The following is a 22,910-nucleotide window of genomic DNA, read 5'->3' on the forward strand; positions in this document are numbered from 1 at the left end:
CATACACTGACCCCTTTCAGAAAAGGGTAAGCCTTACCTGTTTAAGCACAAATTTCTGACCAATGAGCTATACTGAGCAAGGTAAGACATCTAGAAAAACAGGCTCAAAATAAAAAAAATTTTTTAATAGAAGCAGAGACTTTAGTGACTAAATACTACAAGGAAGACAAACACAACCGAAATTGCTCTAGTCAATTCACTGATCAAAACCAGCAGCAGCCTCAATCACTAAGGGAGAAGGATCAGAATCCAGTTTCTTCAAAAAGCACCAACAAAACCTGGGGCAGATGCGATCCCCAGAAATGCCACATTATATTATTACATATGCCCAGTTTTTGCCCTGGCCAGATAGCTCAGTGGGTTACAGTGTGATCCTGATGTGCCAAGGTTACGGGTTTGATCCCCAGTCAGGGCACATACAAGAATCAATGAATGAATGCATAAATGAGTGGAATAACAAGTCAGTGTTTCTCACCCCCCCCCCACTCCCTCCCTTTCTCTCTAAAAATCAATCAATAAAAATAAATAAATATGCTCAGTTTTCAACAAAATAAAATTACAAGATATAAAAAGAAACAGCAGTGCTTATACAAGAAAAAGATGCCATCAACAGAAATGGTCCCTGAGAGTCCCCGGTGAACCACAAACGGTGACAAGCCTTGCGAACTCTGAGCAGACAAAACCAGTTTAGTCATACAAATGAAGTTTAACTTAGCTTATTTTGCATGACTAACTGGACCTACATCACTTCTTGCTTATGCCCCTGGAAATCATAAGCAAAACTTGACCTGCTTCCCAAAGTTAACATTAGGTAAATACTGAAAATTCTAATATCAGAACCAGTCACCAAGAAGAATAAACGGTCACTGTTTTCTCACTCTATAAGCTGCTTTTTAACAACGTACCATGAGCCTCATTCCATGTTTTTGATCGAGTGCTCCTCGAACCAACGTCTTTTTGGTTGTGCACAATAAACTTACTAATTATTACTTCATTAATTCATTGGTTTTACTTCAGCTGTTTCTGAACTTTTTGACCAGATATTTAAGTCAACAATTATAAATGTTTGAAAACTAAATAAATTCATGCTTACAGAATTAAAGGAAAACACGACAGAGAAGATCAGTAAACGGAGAGAAATTACAGAAAATAGACCAAATGGAAATTCTGGAGTTGAAAATTGCAACTGAGAAAAATATGTCAACATGAGCCCAATAGCAGGAAACAGTGAATGCAAAGTTAGGTCAATCAATAAAGATTATCCAGTCTGAAAACATAAAAGAAAAATTATGGGGGAAAAAATGAAGAGAGCATCAGTTACACATACGCCAACATTCACATAACTGGAACCCTAGAGAAAGGAAAAAGGCAAAAAACATGAAGAAATATGACTGAAAACCACCCAAATTTGATGAAAAATATTATATACCCACAAAAGTGGGCAAATTCCAAGAAGAATAAACTCAAGGCAATCCATCTCTAAGTGCATTAAATTTATAGTTGCCAGATAAAGAGGAAATCTTGAAAGCAGCCAGAAAAAAAAACCCACCAGATATGGAAGGGAGGAGATGCCGCAGTAAGATTAACAGCTGACTTCTTGTCAGAAACAATGGAGGTCAGCAGACAGTAAGGTGAAATATTCAAAACACAGAAAGAAAAACACTGTGCTGCCCTGGCTAGTGTGGCTCAGTGGATTGAGCACAGGCCTGCAAACCGAAAGGTAACTGGTTGCCGGCCAGGTCCCCAGCTGGGGCATGTGAGAGGCAATCAATCGATATATCTCACACATTGCTCTTTTTTTCTCTTCCTCCCTTCCTTCCCCTCTCTCTAAAAAAAGTAAATAAAAAATAAAAACATGTGCTAAGATTTCTATATCCAGCAAAACTAGTCTTAAATAATGAACATGAAATTAAGACATCCCCAAACAAAGACTAATAGAACTAACTGCTACACCTCCCTTACAAGATACACTAAAGTACTTCAGTCTCAAAATAAGTGACACCAGAAGGGAACTCAAATCCACAAAAATAATGATAATAATAATAAAGACCACTAGGAAAGATAACTACACAGGTAAATAAATATAACAGTATAAATATCTGATTTCTTAACTGACTTAAAAGACAACTGCATAAAACATAACATAGAAAGATGTAATCTGTATGACAATATTAGCGCAAATAAGAGAGGTAAGGGAACTAACTACAACAAAATTCTTGTATCTGAGACACGGAGGCAAGCAAACACGGGAGCCTGTCAAGATGAGGAGACAGAGAGGTATGGCCCAAAAGGGGGAACAGATCAAGGTTCCAGTGGCAGAACTAAGCGACGAGGAGATAGCCCACCTAACAGACAAGGAGATAGCCAACCTAACAGGTGTAGAGTTCAAAACACTGGTGATAAAGATGCTCACAGGCTTGACAGATAAGCTTAAGTGTGGCAAATGCATAAGAGAAGAAGTGAAGGCTATGCTAAGTGAAACGAAGAAAAATCCACACAAAATCTATGGTGAAGGGAAGGACACCAGGTTTCACATCAATAATTTGGAACATAAGGAAGAAAAAAACAGTCAGCCAGTACAAAATGAGGAAACAAGAATTGAAAAAAGGAAGGAGAGGCTTAAGAACCTCTGGGACAACTTTAAACATGCCAACACTCGAACCATAGGGGTGTCGGAAGGAGAAGAGGAAGAGCAAGAAATTGAAAGCTTATGTGAAAAAATAATGAAGGAAAACTTCCCAAATTTGGCAAAGGAAATACACATACAAGTCCAGGAAGCACAGAGAGTCCCAAACAAGCTAGACCCAAGGAGGACCACACCAAGATACATCATAGTTAGTATGCCAAAGGTGAAAGATAGAGAATCTTAAAAGCAGCAAGAGAGAAGAAGAGAATTACATACAAAGGGGTCCCAATAAGACTCTCAGCTGATTTCTCAAAAGAAACTCTGCAGGCGAGAAGGGACTGGCAAGAAATATTCAAAGTAATGAAAAGCAAAAACCTACAACCACGATTACTCTATCCAGCGAAGCTGTCATTCGGAATAGAAGGGCAGAGAACCTGCTTCCAGGACAAAGTAAAACAGAAGTAGTTCATCAGATCCAAACCACTATTGTATGAAATGTTAAAGAGCCTTGTTTAGAAGAAGATCAAAACTATGGACATTAAAATGAAAACTATATCACAAGAACCAACAACAGAAGCTAGTGAACCAAAACAAAGGCAAACTAAGACAGCAACAAGAGTGGGAAAAGAATTACAGGTGTGGGGAACATTATGGGGGGAGGTCAGCACGGAGGAGGAAGCGGGGAAAGGGAGGGAGATGGTACAGGAATTAAGAAGCATAATAGGGAGTGGAGTAGACAGGAAGATGTTGAGAAGAACTATATGCACAACCAATGGGCATGGACTAAGGAGGGGGACAAGTGGAGGGAGGGGAGTCACTGGGTGGAGCGGAACAAATGGAAAAGAAAGTGGGACAACTGTGACAGCATAATAAAGCAAATTTTAAAAAATTAAAGACAGTATCACAACATGAAACTTTACAAAACTGCATACAAAGCTGGCAATGACCAACTCACCTGATACTTTTGTTAGCCTGATTGGCACGGTTAAAATTTTGCTGTCTCCTGAACCTCTGGCTTCTTCGAAGTTTTTCATTGAATTTTTGACCAATTTTAAAATCAGAGGAGATTTTCTTCATTTTTTCTTCAAATAAGGCAGACAACCTCAAAGTCATACTGTAAATCTGTAAGAATATGAAAACAAAAACTATAACCACAGAATAACTTAAAAAATATTTTTCTAAAGAAGATTTAATCACTGAGGCTACTTGCCTATATTACTGTTACAGACAATGGCTGTTACTATTTCCCACCCCTTCCCTCAATGACACCTGCAAGGGTCTGCAAGAAAGAAAAAGTCTCTTGGTTTTTCCCATTTTCACATCTGCATGTACAAAGCTAATAAAGTCCCCTTTTTCGCAACTTAGACGGGAGACTGGTTCTCAGATTGCTACTTAGGCAGCTGAAGAGTAGTGTCTCCCTGAGCCAAGGGCACTTTTACACCAGTCTACTTGAATCTGACTCCCTTTGATACAGACCTAAATTATGAATTACAGACAAAATAATACCTTGTATCCAGTAGAAGGATGAAAATGTGCCCTAAAATTTTAATATATATGAAAGATTGTGTTTTAACAGTTTTTATAATTCAATAACATCAAATCTTTAAAAGAACAGAAATGTGATATTAAATGCTACAGTAATTAGCATTTGGTACAGCTGTGAATTTACAGGAAATACTCTTGGCTCATCCGTCCTCCATCATTCCTGAAAATAAATGCAAAAGGCTAATGTTCAAAAGCTAATTATCAATCACTCCGATGCATGGCAGAGTGGAGACTCTTAACACTAGAGAACCTTTAAAAAAAAAAGTATGTGAGATAAATGAATTTCTTATATGCTTCATATGTGTGACATATAAATATAAAACAAATACATGTGAAATCTGTAATCCCTGCTATGATCTTTGATATAATCTTTAACAATTATTTCCAGTATTTTGTGCACATACTAAATTTACTCTTTTCATTCAAACCTGATGTCTAACATAAGTCACCAATTTTAACAAGTGATTTTCTCAACCATGTTGTTTGAAATCTGATTATCTTATCACCATTTTCATGTTTTCTCATTAGCTTTTATGTAAAAATTCAGTAAGACATCTGAATTGAAAATAAACAGTATTTAGCAAAAATGGGTGCTAAATTATCACGAAGAAGGTCATGCATGAAAAACCCAGTTAGCATCATACATAATGGTGAAAGAATGAAAATCTTTCCCCAAGATCAGGAGTAAAACAAAGATGCCTGCTTTCACCACACTATTCAACACCATACTTTAAATTCTAGCCAGAGCAACTAGACACTAAAAAAAAAAAAAAAAAAAATTTGAACTGGAATAATAGAAAACTATCTCTATTCACAAATGACATGATTCTATAAAAATAACACTCAAAGACTCCACAAAAAATTATTAGTGCTAATAAATGAATTCACCAAAATTATCGGGGCAACACACAAGAATCCGTTGTGTTTCTATACACTAACAATGAGCAATCAAAAGAAAGAAATGAAGAAAGCACCTGCATTTCAGATACCGTCTAAAACAATAAACCGTGAATGAATTTAACCAAGGGGGTGTTAAGACTTGTCACTGAAAATTACAAAACACTGCTGGAAGAAATCAGACCTAAATAAATGGAAAGACATCCCCTGTTAAGAAACAGGAAGACTTAATATTGTCACGATGTCAATACTGTGCAGAGCAATGTACAGATTCAGTGCAATCTCGGCCAAAAATGCAAAAGGCTTTTTCAGAATGGCAAAAGCCATTCCTCAAATTCACAATGAATTGCAAGGGACCCTGAGTAGCCAAATCTTGAAAAAGAATGAAATGTGAGGACTCACACTTACTCATTTCAAAACTTACTACAAAGCTACAGTAAGACAGAGAGACGTTACATGCAGATCAATGAATAGAACTGAGTTCAGAAATAAACTCACATTATCTTTGGCCAACTGACTTTTCAAAAATGGTGCCAAGTTTATTCAATGGGAAGAGAATAGTCTCTTCAATAGATGTGCTGGCACAAATATACTTCCACCTCACACCATATACAAATATTAATTTAAGATAGATCAACAACTTAAATGTAAGAGCTACACCACAGAACTCTTAGAACACATAGAGGTGAATCTTTATGACACTGGATTTGGTAACGGATTCTGAGACAAAAACAAAAGCACAAAACACCAAAAAATAAAAAGATTAAACAGACATCATCAAAATGAGAAACTTCTATGTGTCAAAGGACATTAGGCCAAGTAAGAAGACGAGCTACAGATGAGAGAAACTACGCAGAGAGCATTCACGTGAGAACACGGTAACAAATCCCTGCAGCGCAACAAAGACACAAAACCCAATCAGAAAATCCGCAAAGCACTTAAATAGGTATTTCTCCGGGGAAGATAGACAAGTGCCCGATAAGCACGTGAAAAGATGCTCAACATCAGTATACTGACTGTATTTTCTTATTTTCTGTATTCTTGATGTTCTGGCATTTGGATCCTTGGTCCTGGGGAGACTGCCCCTCCCACAGCTAGCTAATGCCTAGAGATCGCGAAGGACTCTCCTACAAGCATGCCTTTGATATATAAAACAATCGATCCAGAGTTCCCAGCCCTATCTTCTTTATCAGACGCTCACATATCAAGGCAGTGTTCCATTTCCCCTATCCTAAATCACCCCCGAGCCAGGAACCAGACATGTAGAGACCACCCCTGCAAGCCAAAGCTACGGGGAATATTCAAGCCAGCCAATCCAAAAAGCGGCCCCCTTTGCCCTGCCTTGCCTTCCTGCGAAGACCTCAGGACTACAGGCTCTGTGCTTTAATCTCCCCTCTCCTCCCCTCCGCCTACTGACCAGTGCTGGTCCATCCGGATGTGGCCCTACGTGGTGAGTCATGGCCTCTTGTTTCTAGGAATGTGTCACTATAAACTCATCCCTTCATGGTAGTCATTCCCATATTTGCATGTCCTGCATACCTGATTAAAATAAATCCCAGATACTATTTGTCACAAGTCGTAAGAAAAATGCAAATCAAAACCACAATGAGAGCCATTGCTGGCGTAGCTCAGTGGACTGAGCGCTGGCCTGCAAACCGGAAGTTCACTGGTTCGATTCCCAGTCAGGGCTGCTGCCTGGGTTGTGGGCCAGGTCCCCAGCTGGAGGAGTGTGAGAGGCGACCCAACTGACGTCTCTCCCCCACACTGCTGTTTCTCTCCCTGTCTCCCTCCCTTCCCATGTCTCTAAAAAATAAATAAAATCTTTTTAAAAACTACACACAGTGAGACGACACCTCACTCTTACTAGGACGGCTACGATTAAAAACTAAAAGGACAACTGGTGGCCAGCATGTGGAGAAACGGGGAAGCTGGAGTCCTCACATTGCCAGTGGGAATGTAAAATGGTACAGCCAGGATGGAATACAGTTTGGTGGCTCCTGAAAAAGCTAAAGATACAAGTACCCTATGAACTGCCAATTCCATGTTCAGGTGTATGCCCAAGGAAAGTGGGCAGGAACTTTTACAGATACCTGTATTGCAATATTCATGGCAGGATTAATCACAATAGCCAAAAAGTAAAAATAACTCCAGTGTACATCAAGAGAAAAATGGATAAACAAAATGCATATATCCACCCAACCCATACAATGGACAATTATTCAGTCATAAAAAGAAACAGAGTTCTGATACATGCTACAACATGGATGAACCTTTAAGACATGAAAACGTGAAATAAGCTAGACTCAAAAGGACAAATTGTATTATTCAACTTATATGAAATATCTAGAATAGGCAAATTCTTAGAGACAGAAAGTAGAACAGAAGCTACCACAGGCTGAGGGAAGGAGAGGATGTGGAGTTACTGCTTAATGGTTACAGTTTCTATTGGTGGTGACCACAGAGTTTTGGGAACAAAGAACAATGATGATTAAACAATACTGTGAATGTAGTTAATGCCACTAAGTTATACACTTAAAATGGTTAAAATTATACATTTTATGTTATGTAGATTGAACCACGATTTTGAAAATTTGATGATATACTAAAAACCATTAAATTCTACAGTTTAAATGAATTGTATAGTATAAATCCTCAAATGTGTTTAAAAGGAGAAAAAAAAGACATGAATGAAATGTATTTTCTTTCTGGAAACAGTCTCACAAATAATGAATATTGACAATAACACAAGCCTGCAAACTTTAGACTTGACTGTTAAACTGACCCAATAAGCAATCATCTGGACCCTGAACGCAAGGACAGAGTTCTCAAACTGAGACAGCCATTAACGCAGGAGAGGTCTGAGAGTGAGGACCGAGAGGAAACTGAAATCGGGACAACATGAGCAATGAACGGTGGGAGTCTCTGATGAAAGAGAAAGTACTGTATCAAGCAAGTGCTTTACTTTAAAATCTTCTCAAATTATTTCTATTTTAAAAAAATTACCCAGCACCCTGGCCACATGGGTTCGTGTTGTTTGCGAAAATTATGCTTCCACAAGTTTTTGAAAAGTTATCCAATGTATAAATTTTTAAACAAAGATTGAGGAATGTACTCCATACTTGTATTCTTAAATAATGAGATAGTTCATGTGCTTCCTCTTTGGATCCAAGATACTAGTTTAGCTCTGGCTGGTGTGACTCAGTGGACTGAGCGCCAGCCTGCAAACCAAGGGGTCACAGGTTCGATTCCCAATCAGGGCACATGCCTGGGTTGCGGGCCAGGTCCCCATTTGGGGGCAAGAGAGAGGTAACCACACACTGATGTTTCTCTCTTTCTCCTTCCTTTCCCCTCTCCCTAAAAATAAATAAAACCTTAAAAATAATACTATCAAAATACTAGTTTACATCATTGTCCCACCCCCACCTTCAGACTTTCCTTTTTTTACTTTTAATATTCTTCCAGTTCTATCAGTAAGTTTTCAACCCACTTTTCAAGATTTCCATATGTATAAAAATATAGATTTTTCCCGTTCCACATTATCAAATTTAAATTTGTTCGTATTTCCTGGAGGCCGTCGCCCACCACCCTCGTGGGTTCGGAGCCCTTCAGGAAAGGCAGACACGAACTGCTGCCAGGCAGCGCCAGCAGGCCCGTGGGCAGGGGCGGCAGCTCTGCCCCCCGCAGCAGCCCTGCTCCGCTCGCTTCTCTTCACCGCCCCCGCCGCTGCCAGGCAGCAGCCAGCAGGCCACGCGCTTTCCCCCGGAGACCCCTTCCCAATTACCTTTGATCTTTTGTTTGGTGTATATGCTTTTGCGTTGCTAAATATCAACCGGATGTCTTTGCAAAATTCCAAAGGGTTGTCATAATTTTCCGCTTCTAAAGTTTCCCTTACTGTTCCAAAATCCATTGGCGTATCTATAATATCTCTGTAGTCCTAGAGGTTTTAAATACAATAATTAGTTCAAACATTTCATTCCTGCTTTTAGAAATGTTAAGTGTATCAGATCTCTAAAATATTCCAAATTATAGAAGAGAAAAAAACAGAAGCTTAAGAAACATTAATAATGTTTTTTAAAAGACCCACAGATAGAGAGACAAGGTAAGAAATATACCAAAATGTTATACTTGGTAGCAGGACATGGCCTGGTTCTTTTCTTTTTTTCCCCCCAAATTACAAGAGAAAGTTTATTTAGAAAGTTACAAAGGCAGGAGAAGTGAGCAGGCTGGGCTGCGTAGGCTCAGGAAACAAATTACAGAAAAAGAAGGGGTCTCGGAGCTTAGCAGAGGGCGCTGGGGAGGATGCAGAGGGGACGCAAAAAGGCCAGGTCATGCTCCCTGGGGGGTCGTTTTCCACTTCCCTATTACTAGAGTGGAGACAGACCCTTTCTCTTTAATCCTCACTCGAGGACATGTTTATTGATTTTAGAGATGGTGGGTGCACAGTCGGGGAGGAGAGAGACAGACATTCAATGTGAAAGAGAAACACCAACTGGCTGCCTCCCCCGTATATGCCCCAACCGGGGACTGAACCTGCAACCTAGGTAGGGGCCCTGACCAAAACCCAAACCCGCAACCTGCTGGTGCACGGGAGCACCCTCCAACTAACTGAGCCACCGAACCAGGGCAAGACAGCCTCTCTCTATCTAATTTATCATTTTCCTGGGGCTGGGCCTACTTAGATGACAGATACCATGCAGGATCCCCCCGTTATCATGTTAACTGTGTCAGAGGTAAAAGAAAAAAACCAACATGAATCCTAGGCATCTTACCCCTTTAAAAGTTTAATTTAAATACCTCCACTGCCATCCCACTACACAAAATTAGAAAATCCCCCAACAGTCAAACAATGGCCACTTACTGGATATTCAACCAAATCAACGGGCTGTCTAAATGGTTCAGAATCTTCGCATTGAAAAATTAAGTTCACTAGCTCCTTACATTGCCTCTTCCAGTTGCTTTCAACATAGCTGGATGCTCTGCTGCTCCTTTTTTTCCAGTCACGGACCTAAAAATATATTCACAATATTAAAACCATTTTCAGTGTTGGAAAAGTGATGCTGTAATATGGTATTTGCTTTTCTATCTACTTGGAAAAAATCCACTGCTCTGTAAAAATCCAATAAAGTCACATATATTACTCTAGAAACATTTTCCATTCCAGCACCTCTCCCCCATGTTTAGAAAATGTTTTCACCGAGTTTGAAATTTCACACTGGCTGATGTGGCAGGCAGAATAGTGACACAGAGAGGCCTACACCTGGCCCCAAGAACCTGGGACTACGCCACTTTCACCGTGACTGAAGGTATGATCTCGGATGGCAGAACTGCCCTGGATTACCAGGCGGGCCCAATGTAATCACAAGGGTCCTTACAAGAGGGAGGCAGGGGGTCAGAGGCAGAGGCTGGAAGAAGTTACAGTGCCAACCTGACAATGGAAAATGCGAGGAAACCAATTCTCCCCTGGAGCTTCCAGAGAAGGACACAGCCGTGCTGACACCTTGATTTTGGTCCAGTGAGACAGTGTCAAACTCCTCGTTTACAGAACTGTAACAGAGTTCCTTTTGTTGTTGAAGCCACTAGATTTGTGACTTGCTAGAGCAGTCATAACAAACAAATTCTAAGCGGGTACCAATCCCTTGGGAGCTCTATATGAAAATGACAAACCAGGTGACTGCTACGTTACCTGGGGCAAGCACATTATGAAAATTGTTATAAAAAGCTTACATGTAAGCAGCATTTGGACAAAATTTTGAATGTTAACATTTTTGAACATTTTCAGATTAATAACCTCAAGTTTTAATTAACATATTACATTAGAATTTCAAGAATTCTGCTGGTGACACCACAATTCTAACTACTCAATATCCAAAATTTACTTCCAGACATCCTCCAACTAATCCTCATTTTTAAGAAGGATTCAGTCACCAAACGCTAGTTACTTACTCCCTTCAAAGGCCTCATCCTCTTCCCCTCCTCACCATTCCAAGCGAACAGTATCCTTGACTAGGTTCCCACCCTTTATTCCTAGATTCTTACCAGGCTCCTAACTCACTGCCTTTACTACCTATCTTTTTTTTTTTTTTTTAAGATTTTATTTATTTATTTTTAGAGAGTGGAGAAGGGGGGGGAGAAATGTAAAGAAACATCCATGTGCCAGAGAAAACATCGTTCTATTGCCTCTCATACGTGCCCCAAACCAGGGACCTGGCACACAACCCAGGCATGTGCCCTGACTGAGAATCGAACCAGAGACATTTTGGTTTGCAGGACAACACCCGATCCACTGAGCCACATCAGTCAGAGATACTACCTATCTTCTTACCCCTCGAAATCTATTCATCTAATTTGGCTGTGCAATTGATTCTCTATTTTAAATGAAAACCTTGGTTTTAATATAACCATAATCTGTTCCCCAAATTACACTCAGACACAGCCACTTTGCTCATCCCAGCATCTGACCTCTACACCAGTCAGGCAGGTGCCCTCGCGAGCCCACTGACATGCCGCGCTTGCCTCCTTTTTCAGCTTGGATCATAATACTGCAGTCCCTCGCTATATCATGGCTCACTTATCGTGGCCTCGCTGTATCGTGGGATTCTTAAAAATATTATATTTAATTATAATTGCAGATTTTTCGCTATATCACAGGATTTTACGGTACTGTATACGTATATTGTTAAAGTTACATAGGTTTAAGGGTGTAGAATAAATGTAAGGTTCCTACTTCGCAGGGGACTCTAGAACGTAATACCCGCGAAAAGTGAGGGAATACTATATCCCCTACTTTTTGACTGTTCGAACTCCAGCTCTTTCTGAGAACATACTTCAAATCCAAACTCTTCCACTAAACCTTACCTAACTATCCAGCTTTCGGTGATTGCTCCCCTTTCTCTTACAAAATATTCCATATTTATACCAATGTAACTTTCCAAAGACAACACCTAAAAGCTGAGGTTGATTTTTAAACAAAGAATAAACAACAAAGGTCAATCAGGCAGATGAACTTACTCTCCTTCCAGAAGATGTTTTAGGAAGATCACTATCATCCTAGGAACAAAAATCAGGGCCCTTTAAGTGTTAACATTCTCATTAGAAACGTAGTAATCTTAATTTTAAAAGTATATGAAAGAAAAGGTTATAACTTGTTAAAATCTCAAGAGACTATATCAAATTATCTTTGAGGCATGCATACTAATTTAACAATACAGCTATAAAAAGGAGCTTTACATTTGTGTTTTCTCTCTATCCATACTGTCTCCTACAATGCCTGTATTTCATACTCTCCACATTTTCTTATTCCCTAAATCTATACCCATTTTCATTCCAATATAAATGAGCATGAAAACTGGTATACTACAGTTGGTTTGTGTAGAATTTTGCTATACTCTTTTTTAGGAATATCTTCCCTACAACCAAACCCAACAGCCTGACGCTGTAAGCAGGGCCACATCACTGACACCTGCCCTCCTGACACTTCAAGACCGTCCTGAGTGAGAACTTTAGGGTAGTACTTTGAACATGGCAAAGTTCATTAATTTTTAATTACAATTACATCCAATTCTTAGATACTGATTTTACAAAAAATATCTCCAACGTACTTCTTTAACACACCTTTCTCTAGCTAAATTTGAAAAGAGAGTATATTCCACACCTAAGTTATTCACTTAAGAGATATTTTGTTTGATATATTGATATAAATTACTGGCTAAAACAAATTACATCACTGACCATCTAGGTAATTAAAATATATACATTTATCAAATGCCCTATTTTAATAGTTTATTGGAATATGGCAAGAATTGATAAAGGTAATCAACACTTCCTACTTCACTCATTATTTTCTAGTTACCATTTGAAATTAACGAAAATATTGTAAAATTGACAAACTTCATACCAAGGCCTTGGTATTTTGCTCATCATTTTCAGAAGTGATGGAAAGTTCTGAGATATCTGTACAGTCTTGATTCCTAAAAATAAAAAAAATAATAATAATTTACTTTTAACAGTATTCAGGTGTCATTATTGTTGCCAAAGATTCACACAAACTGCAGGTGAGATATAAATAGTTGCCCAACTATGTATACTCAATTTCAAGCAGAAAAATATCAGATTTTTATTCTACCCTCATGGAAATAACTGATCATCTAAGAATATGGAAAGTAAGAGGTTTTTTTCTTCCTCCCAGTTAAGTATGTTTGGAAATTTAGCTGGTAATCCAAAAATAACATATATATGAACTTGGTTCATGACTACACGGATGAGTTTTTCTAAGTATCATCAACAGTAATATTCATTATAGTACCAGGAAAATGGTTAATTTGAGATAAAATAGAAGACAAAAAGAAAGAAGAAATTAAAGCAAATTACACCTTAACCTCACTGTAAAAACACAGAAAGAATCCTAAAGTAGGAATATCCAGGCATAAAGAAGGCAAAAATGGGTATGTGAGCTTACTGAAGGAAAAAAAAGTTCTGGGAAAGAGGTGATTAGGTCCAAGTCCTCTAGGAAAGTGGGATAGACTACAATCAGTTATTTCCCAATTTATTGCTACCTACTGAAAATAATGGCACAGTTTATAGTTGTGTTCTCTAATTGTATATTATTCTTTTGTAGAATTTTTAGAGCTATGGGAAAAAGACCTAAGATCATATAGCAAAAACCACTAATTTTAAAAATTACAGGCTGAAAATTTGTCCAAATCACACAAAATATTCACTAGAACAGATTCAGGTCAATTTTCATCATACTATTCCAAACCTGATTTCCTAATGCACAAAAGTATGTGAAATATTCATGCATGTACCAACACTCCCATAGGACACAATCCAAAGATTAAAATTCAATCTGATCATGAGAAAGCATTAGACAAACACAAACTAAGTACCAGCAACAAATTGTCTAAGGTTGGGAAAACACGAGATCATGAAATAAAGACTGGGGAACAGGTTCTAGAAAATCAGGAAAACGAATACAATGAAGATCCTGGATAGGACCCTGAAACAAAAGAAGCACATCGATATAAAAACTAATAAACCCAAATAAGTACTACAGCTTAGTCAACAGTACTGTGCCAAGAATAATTCCTCAGCATTTTATAGGGGCACCATAAATATGCTTTAAAAAATGTTAACCAAGGGAAACAGCTGAAGGATATATATATAGATATAGATATATAGATCGTCGGCAGCCGTCCGTCTCGAGAGACGATGGTGTAGCTTCCCAAGAGTCCATCTGCACCGCCGAGAATGGCCGTGCAGTCCGACTCGGGAGTGACACGGCATCCGTCTCCTCCCGTGTTGAATCGACATCTTGCGATGACACTGGAGTGTCCTCTCCAGTGAAGCTGAAGCTACAGAGCCTGGGCAGGGTGATATGGAGGGTCTGCTGTTGCCCATGCAGCAGACCCCCCCCTCTCTTCGCAGCTGAAGGATCCAAGGGAAAGACGGAGTCAATACAGCTTGGCTTCAGGTGCGCCGCAGGAGTTGCCGGTGTTGACTACAACGTCAAACCGCCTTAGGGACTCCGGCTCCGGATTTTCTGTCGGGGTTTACTCCCTTAGCCTTTCCCCTGAAGAGGTATGCCGCAAGGCAGCGGAGGTTTTTTGGAGTCAGAGTTTTCCTTCTCTGATGTGCCCTGACTGGAAGATCGAACCAGCGACACTTAGCTCGCAGGCCGACGCTCAATCCACTGAGCCAAACCAGCCAGGGACGATATATAGATATAGATATCTATATATATCTATATAGATATATGTGGCAACTGTCCAGCACAAAATTATTTCAAAATTTTAAAAAGTAGAAAAATGAATTTCTCATTCCTTTCCAGAAATTACTATTACAGTAAGTATATAAAGAAATGGCATTTAAAATAACACATTAAAAGGGCATAAAATTCAGAGACCAAGCCTTGGCTGGTGTGGCTCACTGGCTTGAGTGCCGGCCTGTGAATCTAAAGGTTGGTGGTTCGATTCCTAGTCAGGGCACATGCCTGGGTTGCAGGCCAGGTCCCCAGTTGGGGGCGTGTGAGAGGCAGCTGATCGACATATCTCTCGCATGGTTCTCTCCCTCTCTTTCTCACTCCCTTCCCCTCTAAGTTAGATAAAGTAAAATTCAGAGAGCAAAAATTACAAGAATACAATATGCAAAGTCATTCACTTTTCCACAACATCTACAATATGAAGTCACTTACTTGATAAATTTTAAAAGTTGGTCAGTTATCTTCTTAGCTGATTGTGCAATTACACTCTCAGGTTCGTTAAATGTCCTGGCATTATGTTCTATATATCTGACTTCCCAAATCAATGCAGATAGCCTCCTTCGAAATAAAAAGGCCATTTAGGGTTTAGACAATAAAAAGGAACCAAGTAAAAAACCCAGCATGTTAAGCCAGCATGATGTAGTAATTAAACCATAACTGCGAAGTAACAATGAATAACTTCCTCATGCTGTCAACTTGATCACAGTCATAAGCAATTATACTAGATGCCCAACTACAGAAAATACATTTAAAGATCAAAAATCTTAACAGATCCCTTAGTCGCATCCAGAAAACCAGCAGAACAACTCCCCTTCACACTGCCTACGGGTGTATCTGAAGCTGCCGAGACTCAATGAAGGAAATGTGTCCAATACCATCAATCCTGGGAGTCAGTCTCACTGGAAACTTGCAAAGGGGTTTTTGATCAAATGCGCACTTCCATGATTGAAATAACTTATACCAACAACGTAAATTCAAAAAGTCAGTTTTTTATAACAATTTCTTGAAGTTTAATTATAAAAAATAAGACACCATCAACAGCTTTAAAAATATCACCGAGAATAAGAAATTTTGTAGTTATCAATGCTCTAGAAGCCAGAGATAAAAAGTACATGACTAGGCAATTAATTTTTCAAAGGCCAAAGGCCAATATAAACCAAATTTTATTTTTAAATGGTACAGCTAAATAGAAATGTTAAACATACAGATGAAATATATAATTTATAACTACTTAACATAATTTATTAGAAAAACAGACTACTAAAGATTGAAGAATGAAATCTGATCATTTTTCTTATCCAGGTTCTATCTACACCTGCCCACAAGACCTAAACACAATGTCAGGACCCAGAAATTACAAATAAAAAAAAGAATATGAAACAAAAAATAATGTTAGTCGGTTTCTCCCCATTCTACCACTGTCATGATCAACTACCATTACCTCTACTTAATCCAGTTGGTATAGCCCAGTATCTTTTCAAACTATTTTTAAAGTAGGTTTCTACTAACCTGTAAAATCGATTAACAAGCCTCATTCGAATTGTGTAAAGGTCGGTCGGGTAAGCCACCACCGTGCAGTACTTCGGGTAGGTGCACAGATCCACCGGGCCTGCAAAAGCTGCTGCCATGTCTGTCAGGGCAGACGGAAGAGTTTTTATCAATGAATTCATGACCTCTAAGTGGTATTTCTCTACAAATCATTCATAAAATATGCTACGGCTACATTTAACACTTCAGGCTTAACTGAAAGGTAACAAATAGAAATTATAGTAATAAACACAGCCACAATTATATTTTTAAATACTTGTGTGGAAAAGAAAGCTTGAACATGAAATTTTTCACACTAAAAACACTTACCAAGATTTAAAAGTTGATCTATACCGCTAATAATTCGTTCACATTCTTCATCTCTCGATTTCTGACCCCATTCACCATCCTGTGGTTTGTAGAGCAATTTCTCTAGCTCATCTGAGGTGACAGAAATACTAGCTCCTAATTCTTCAGGTGGATCAACTAAGAATTCCATTAAAAAAAAAAAAAAAAAAGGATAAAACAAACCACAAACCAAATATGCACTATAAATTCAATTGTCAAAGGTCATATGCAATTACAAAGGATACACTTAACAGCAGAGAAACCTGGCACACACCACCTAAATCAAATAATTCAAGTTAACATCCCCACTAACAGGAAGAATTGCTATCATGTGCCTCCCAATGCGATACACTGAAAACACAATATCCCTTTTCTTGACACTCCTGCCCCAAATTCAAACCCCGTATTTAATCGTAACAAAACATCAGACAAACCCAAACTGAGAGAAATTCTACAAAATAATTGGCCAGTACTTTTCAAGTGTCATGGTCATGAAAGATAATGGCGAGACTCAGGGACCCTAACAGAGAGAGACCAAGGAGGCGCGGCAAAGACATCTGGTCTGTGAAAGGGCCTCAGGACCACAGACCAAATTTGAAGGTCTGTAGATTAGAGCTGTATCGATGATAATTCCCTGATCTTGATAGCTGCACCATCTGAGATGGTAACATCTGAGAAAACTGGGTATTTATAAATTTTATATACTATTTTTGTATCATTTTCTAAGTCTAAAAGTATCTCAAAACAAAGTATTTTAAAAGAGCAATAAAATTGATAATGAAAGCATGCACACTTTAAAAAGGAACAAGGGGACTGTAAATATTCAGAGGACATTTTCTTGACAATCATAAATAAAAGGAGAAAAATGTCAACAGGACTAGGAGATAAATTTACCAACCTAACAATCTGATAAGTAAAATCGTATTTTGCTGTTATTTTTAATATGCATTTTCAAGACGATTAATGCCAAGTGAGTCTCTCTTCATGTTTGTTCATTTTTCAGCCTGCGCATGTCTTTTGACTTTTCCTCTAAACACTTACCAGCCTCATTAACATCTCTTCCTGTAAGTGCTCCCACAGATCTGTAATACCCTTTACAAAGGAGCACCTATGGAGAGGAGTTAAAAGCACTGCCTGGAGCCAGATGGCTTGGCTTAGGATCCCAACTCCTATCCCTTCCAGATGTGTGTGTGGCCTTAAACAAGTCACTGCAAACCCCGAGCCTTAGCTCCTTCCTCTAAAATAACAGCGCATCGACATCAGAATAGGAATAGACTGATACACACAGAGTTCTTAGAAACAGAGTAAGACCTCAAAAAATGTTGGTTTTTACTTACCTATTATATGCTTTCTACATTGCAAAAATACCATTTCCTATTATTTGTAAGATACTAAGCTCAAGTGAAAATCTAACAAAGGGAGGTCACTGGTGACTTTCAAGAGTGCAGTTACTAGAAAAAATTTTTTTGAAAAAAGTTCTCATTTCCATAAAGATCCTTATTTCCAAAGTAAACAAGGCAAGGACTGATGGAGCTGTATCAGAGAGTAAGCACAAAGAAAAGGGCATGGCCGCTAAGGCAGACACACGTTAAAACTCGGGGAGCAAAGATCTCATGCATCAAAAAACAGTGGGGGTGGAAGGACAGAGGTTTCTGTACGTTTTTACACTGAGAAGACCCTACTAGAAAAGAAAGCCCGAGAGTGAAGAGATGGAGGCGGGAGACATGGCGCGCTCTCCAAAAAGTTCACAAGAGCTAACAACTCAGGAGATAAACGGTGCAAGGAAGCCAGACGCACGACGTCTCAAAGGGCCAGACCCAACTTCCGACTCCGAAGGAGGGAGGCAGGAGGAAGCGGGGACTGCTGCGGGGAGTGGGCTCAGGGCAAGTATCGGTCCGCAGGCGTGAGCAGCAGCGGGGCAGCAGGCGCGGGAGGGAGAGGCCGGCCACGGCCAGACACGCCTCTCTCGCAGGGAAGGGACCGACAACCCACGGGGCAACGCAAGTCCAGGTAAAGCAGAGGACGGACAGCGGTCGAGCGGGAGCTTTTCTTGGGAGGAAGTTCAAGGGCAGCAACAGTGAGGACGAGGGAAAGGCCACGTGAGGGTGGTCCGTGGTGCTAGGCGGGCCTACACAAGGGGCGACGGCTCCTGCGATAACAGCCGCAACACGCCGGACGCTCAGGATGAAAATGACCCACCAGGTACACACGATCCTGTTGACTTCTCACAGTTACTGTAGTAATTTGAAATAGGTCTCAAACGGTACAGTCTGTTCCACGTGCTTTAGTAAGGTAAAAAGTTAGAAGCGTGAAGGTTCAACACTGTAACTGTTCAGCAGCCACATACCATTATCAGGAATGGGTTCCATGTCCCACGGGCTAAGCTTTTCGATCTCAGTATTGTCCCACCTGTTAAAACCAGAAGAAAAGCCTGGTTAGCCTTTCATCAAGACAACCTGCGGCTAGTAACTAGGAGCCACTACAAGAGGAAACAGGAAGATAGAAAAGGTGAAAATTAACCGCAGTGTAAGCAGTAGAAGTTTAAAATATTAACAGTAAAAGTTTTTTAGAAAGATACATCATAAGAAGTAAGTGTAAAACGTATGGCGGGTTCAAGAACAAAACCAGAGATCACGGTGTGATCCACGCCAGGCCAAGTGAAGAAAAACGCAAACATGTCGTGAAGCCCTTGACCCTGATGCTTCAGGACATGGGCTTCATTCCACAGCCAACGGAAAGGCAGCAAAGGTTTTTTTGAACAAAAGAAATGATGTACTATGTGCTCCAAGACAATGATCCTGCAATGTCAGATGGAGAATTATCAAAAAGCTACAGAAAAGGCCCCAGGGAAGCAAGCAGAGGTCGCACCCTTAGGGGTACTAATAAACAGGGCATGACGGGGGCATGTTAAAGAGACACTGTAGAGGTGAGGTTAATGTGACTGAATGACAAGATCAAACCATGGGATTTTTTAACCTGAAATGTATTAGTTGTTCATACAATAAACTGCCACAATGAGTAAGTGTCTGTAGATGATTCGTTTTCATCTGCATACGGACCTCACGACGTAACACTGGAAATGACTATCAGGGTACTGTGGCTGATATGGCTCCTGACTGAGCACCGTTCCAAACCACCAGGCATCATCGATGATAGAACGGAACCTGTCACCTAGAAGAGACATGACCCAGTCTGAGACACCAGTTTGAAACACTAACATTTTTTAATTTGTAAAACATCACATGATAAAGATTTCAATAAAGATAAAGTAATCAAAGCATTTTTCCATTCTTCCCCACTTTCCAGCAATCTTCAGTGAAAAAGCAGGCGTAAAGAAGATACAATGGTACACTCAGCAATTTACCGACGGCACATAACCACACAACACAAAAAGCTAAAACGGTGTGACTGGGTTCCGTGGTTCAGTGAGCCCAAATGCCCGCTCCAAAGTAAGTTCTGGTATATCTTACAACAAAGCACAAAGCTTAACGAAACTCAAAACTCTTTTATAACAATGTATACTATCAATGAATACTTGTGTAGTAAGTATATTAAATACACACTTATAAAATATAACATTTCCTGAGTAAAACAAACTGTAAAAGTAACTATAATTAGATTTAATCCATGATTATTTTAAAGTTGTTCCTGAATAAGTATCTTCACATGAAACAGAGTTCTAATTCTTAAAATCTCATAACAAAAATCAAGTCTAAGTCTACCTTCAACAACACTCACACATTTATTGTTTTAAAGTTAAACATCCACATATTCCATTATCTGAGCATAATGTAAAAAGTCAAACAGATCTCAGTATGGCTTCTATACAAACCAGCTGCGGAACAAATACTTCAGTGACTTCAGGGATTTTAGGTTACACACATTTCTAAACATATCCCACAATTACAATACTTCTAGGGACATACATTGTATTTGACCTTTGTATTACATATGTTACAAAAGAAACACAGACTGCTCTAAGAACCCTCTCTCTTCCTTCCCATCCATCCCAACAATTTCAAAAAATAAGAAAAAAGTCATTCTCCCAGCATTAAAAATTCTTTAGTAGACACTAAAGTAACAATTTCTTCTTCATTAAAGTTTTGCAGAAACAGTATCAATCCAAATCAAAGCTACGTTCCACCCCTAAGAGAATATTTACATAATAAAATATGCATAAAGAGTATGCTTATAGTGAATCCTGTAAAAATAGCGATATCACAATTATCAGTTACCTGTTTTAAGGTTCTTAATATATTTTCAAACTCATGTAAACAAGACTTTTATGTATATTTTATATCAAAATCATTAAATCTCTTAAGCCCTTCACCCCTCCACCCATCTCTCCACCATTAATAAAATTCTACTTTTTAAAACATTTCATTAATATATCTTCTAAAACTTCAACTTTAGAAATAAATGTTAATAAATTTTTCTAACTTTTTTAATGAAAGTCATGTACTACAAATTTGATACACCATGGTTTTCGTCCAATCGTGTAATGTAAATAACCTAATTTAATACAAATAGCAAGTACAATATTACAGTAAGTCGTCGTCGGCAGCCGTCCGTCTCGAGAGACGATGGTGTAGCTTCTTAAGAGTCTATCTGCACCGCCGAGAATGGCTGTGCAGTCCGACTCGGGAGTGACACGGTATCTGTCTCCTCCCGTGTTGAATCGACATCTTGCGATGACGCAGGAGTGTCCTCTCCAGTGAAGCTGAAGCTACAGAGCCTGGGCAGGGTGATATGGAGGGCCAGCTGTTGCCCATGCAGCAGACCCCCCCTCTCTTCGCAGCTGAAGGGCCCAAGGGAAAGACGGAGTCAATACAGCTTGGCTTCAGGTGCACTGCAGGAGTTGCCTATGTTGACTACAACGTCAAACCGCCTTAGGGACTCCGGCTCCGGATTTTCTGTCGGGGTTTACTCCCTTAGCCTTTCCCCTGAAGAGGTATGCCGCAAGGCAGCGGAGGTTTTTTGGAATCAGAGTTTTCCTTCTCTGATTACAGTAAGTATTATTGAAATAACAAATCCAGTGGCTTTATTTTGAGATGCCTATAAAAATGGATGTAAGAGAGCTAGTCTTTTTAAAAATACTTTTTAAATTTATTTTTAGAGAGAGGGAAAAAGGAGGTAGAAAGAGAAGGAGCGGCTGCCTCTCGTACATGCCTTGACCCAGTCAGTACCCAAACCCTCAACCCAGGCCTGTGCCCTGACCGGGAATCAAACCGGCAACCTTTCGGTTTGCAAGGTGACGCCCAACCAGCTGAGCCACACCCATCAGAGCTAGAGAGCCATTTTCTTACTCAAGTTGATTGTTCTATAATTCAGCTGCAATTCCAGTTTGGTTCTGGGAGGTGGTGAGTTTGTAACTTCCACCTACTCTGCTGTCATCCTGAATTTCCATTAAAAATTTTCAAATCTATTTTGACTATTCACAAGTAGGGTAAAGTTCTGCTAAGTAAAGTTCTCAACATAGTATAAACAGAAACAGGCAAATTCCTCTAACAGCAGAGCTCAAACTTCAGGAGAATAGGTAATATTTTATGGGGAAGCAAAAACGAATTATTAAACAGGAGTATAGAAGATCTGGTACAATAATTTCTCAACCACTACATTGTAAGAGGCAGCTGGGGCCCTGGCTGATGTGGTTCAGTAGTTTGAGTGCCAGCCTGAGAACCAAAAGGTTGCCAGTTCGATTCCCAGTCAGGGCACATGCCTAGGTTGCAGGCCAGGTCCCCAGTGGGAGGCGTGTGAGGCAGCTGATCGATGTATCTCTCACACATCGATATTTCTCTCCCTCTCTTTCTCTCTCCCTCCACCTCTCTCTAAAAATAAATAAATAAAATGTTTTTGGTTTTTTTTAAAGAGGCAACTGAGACTCTGTCTCTGGAGTTTAGCTATAGAAGACTAGGTTTAAAAACATTTTTGAATGGATATGTTAGCAGAACAAAATAATAGCTTCTGACTTATACATCATAGGGGTTGAAAAAATATTAACAGATAAGAAACTAAGTTCTTTGGGACTTGGCTGTATGACTTGTTAATCACATATGCTAGCTGTCTCTTTTTGTGTGTGTATGGGTAAATGTTTTTCTTCAAAAGAAAATTCCTTTACCTCTAGTCCCAAAATAATCTTGATTATTTGTTCTCACGTTATCGGTAAAAAATAGTTTACTAAGAACAGCAACACTAACAATCTTTTGTTTC

The 22,910-nt window shown here is 39.4% G+C and overlaps 1 protein-coding gene across 1 annotated transcript in view; it reads right to left on the reverse strand.

Moving 5' to 3' along the window:
• BRWD1 (bromodomain and WD repeat domain containing 1) overlaps positions 1–22,910 on the reverse strand; it is an 88,607-nt gene that overhangs the window by 8,284 nt on the left and 57,413 nt on the right. The window contains exons 28-37 of the mRNA XM_090271770.1: positions 19,760–19,871; positions 19,048–19,109; positions 16,683–16,838; positions 16,335–16,455; positions 15,258–15,383; positions 12,963–13,035; positions 12,077–12,115; positions 9,927–10,073; positions 8,850–9,002; positions 3,582–3,748 (exon numbers count right to left, since the gene is read on the reverse strand). Of these exons, the coding sequence (XP_090127896.1) occupies positions 3,582–3,748; positions 8,850–9,002; positions 9,927–10,073; positions 12,077–12,115; positions 12,963–13,035; positions 15,258–15,383; positions 16,335–16,455; positions 16,683–16,838; positions 19,048–19,109; positions 19,760–19,871 (1,156 nt within the window). The remainder of the gene's footprint in view (positions 1–3,581; positions 3,749–8,849; positions 9,003–9,926; positions 10,074–12,076; positions 12,116–12,962; positions 13,036–15,257; positions 15,384–16,334; positions 16,456–16,682; positions 16,839–19,047; positions 19,110–19,759; positions 19,872–22,910) is intronic.

The sequence above is a fragment of the Furipterus horrens genome, unplaced genomic scaffold (assembly GCF_987537825.1).
Source record: "Furipterus horrens unplaced genomic scaffold, mFurHor1.1.pri manual_scaffold_1, whole genome shotgun sequence".
Classification (NCBI taxonomy): domain Eukaryota; kingdom Metazoa; phylum Chordata; class Mammalia; order Chiroptera; family Furipteridae; genus Furipterus; species Furipterus horrens.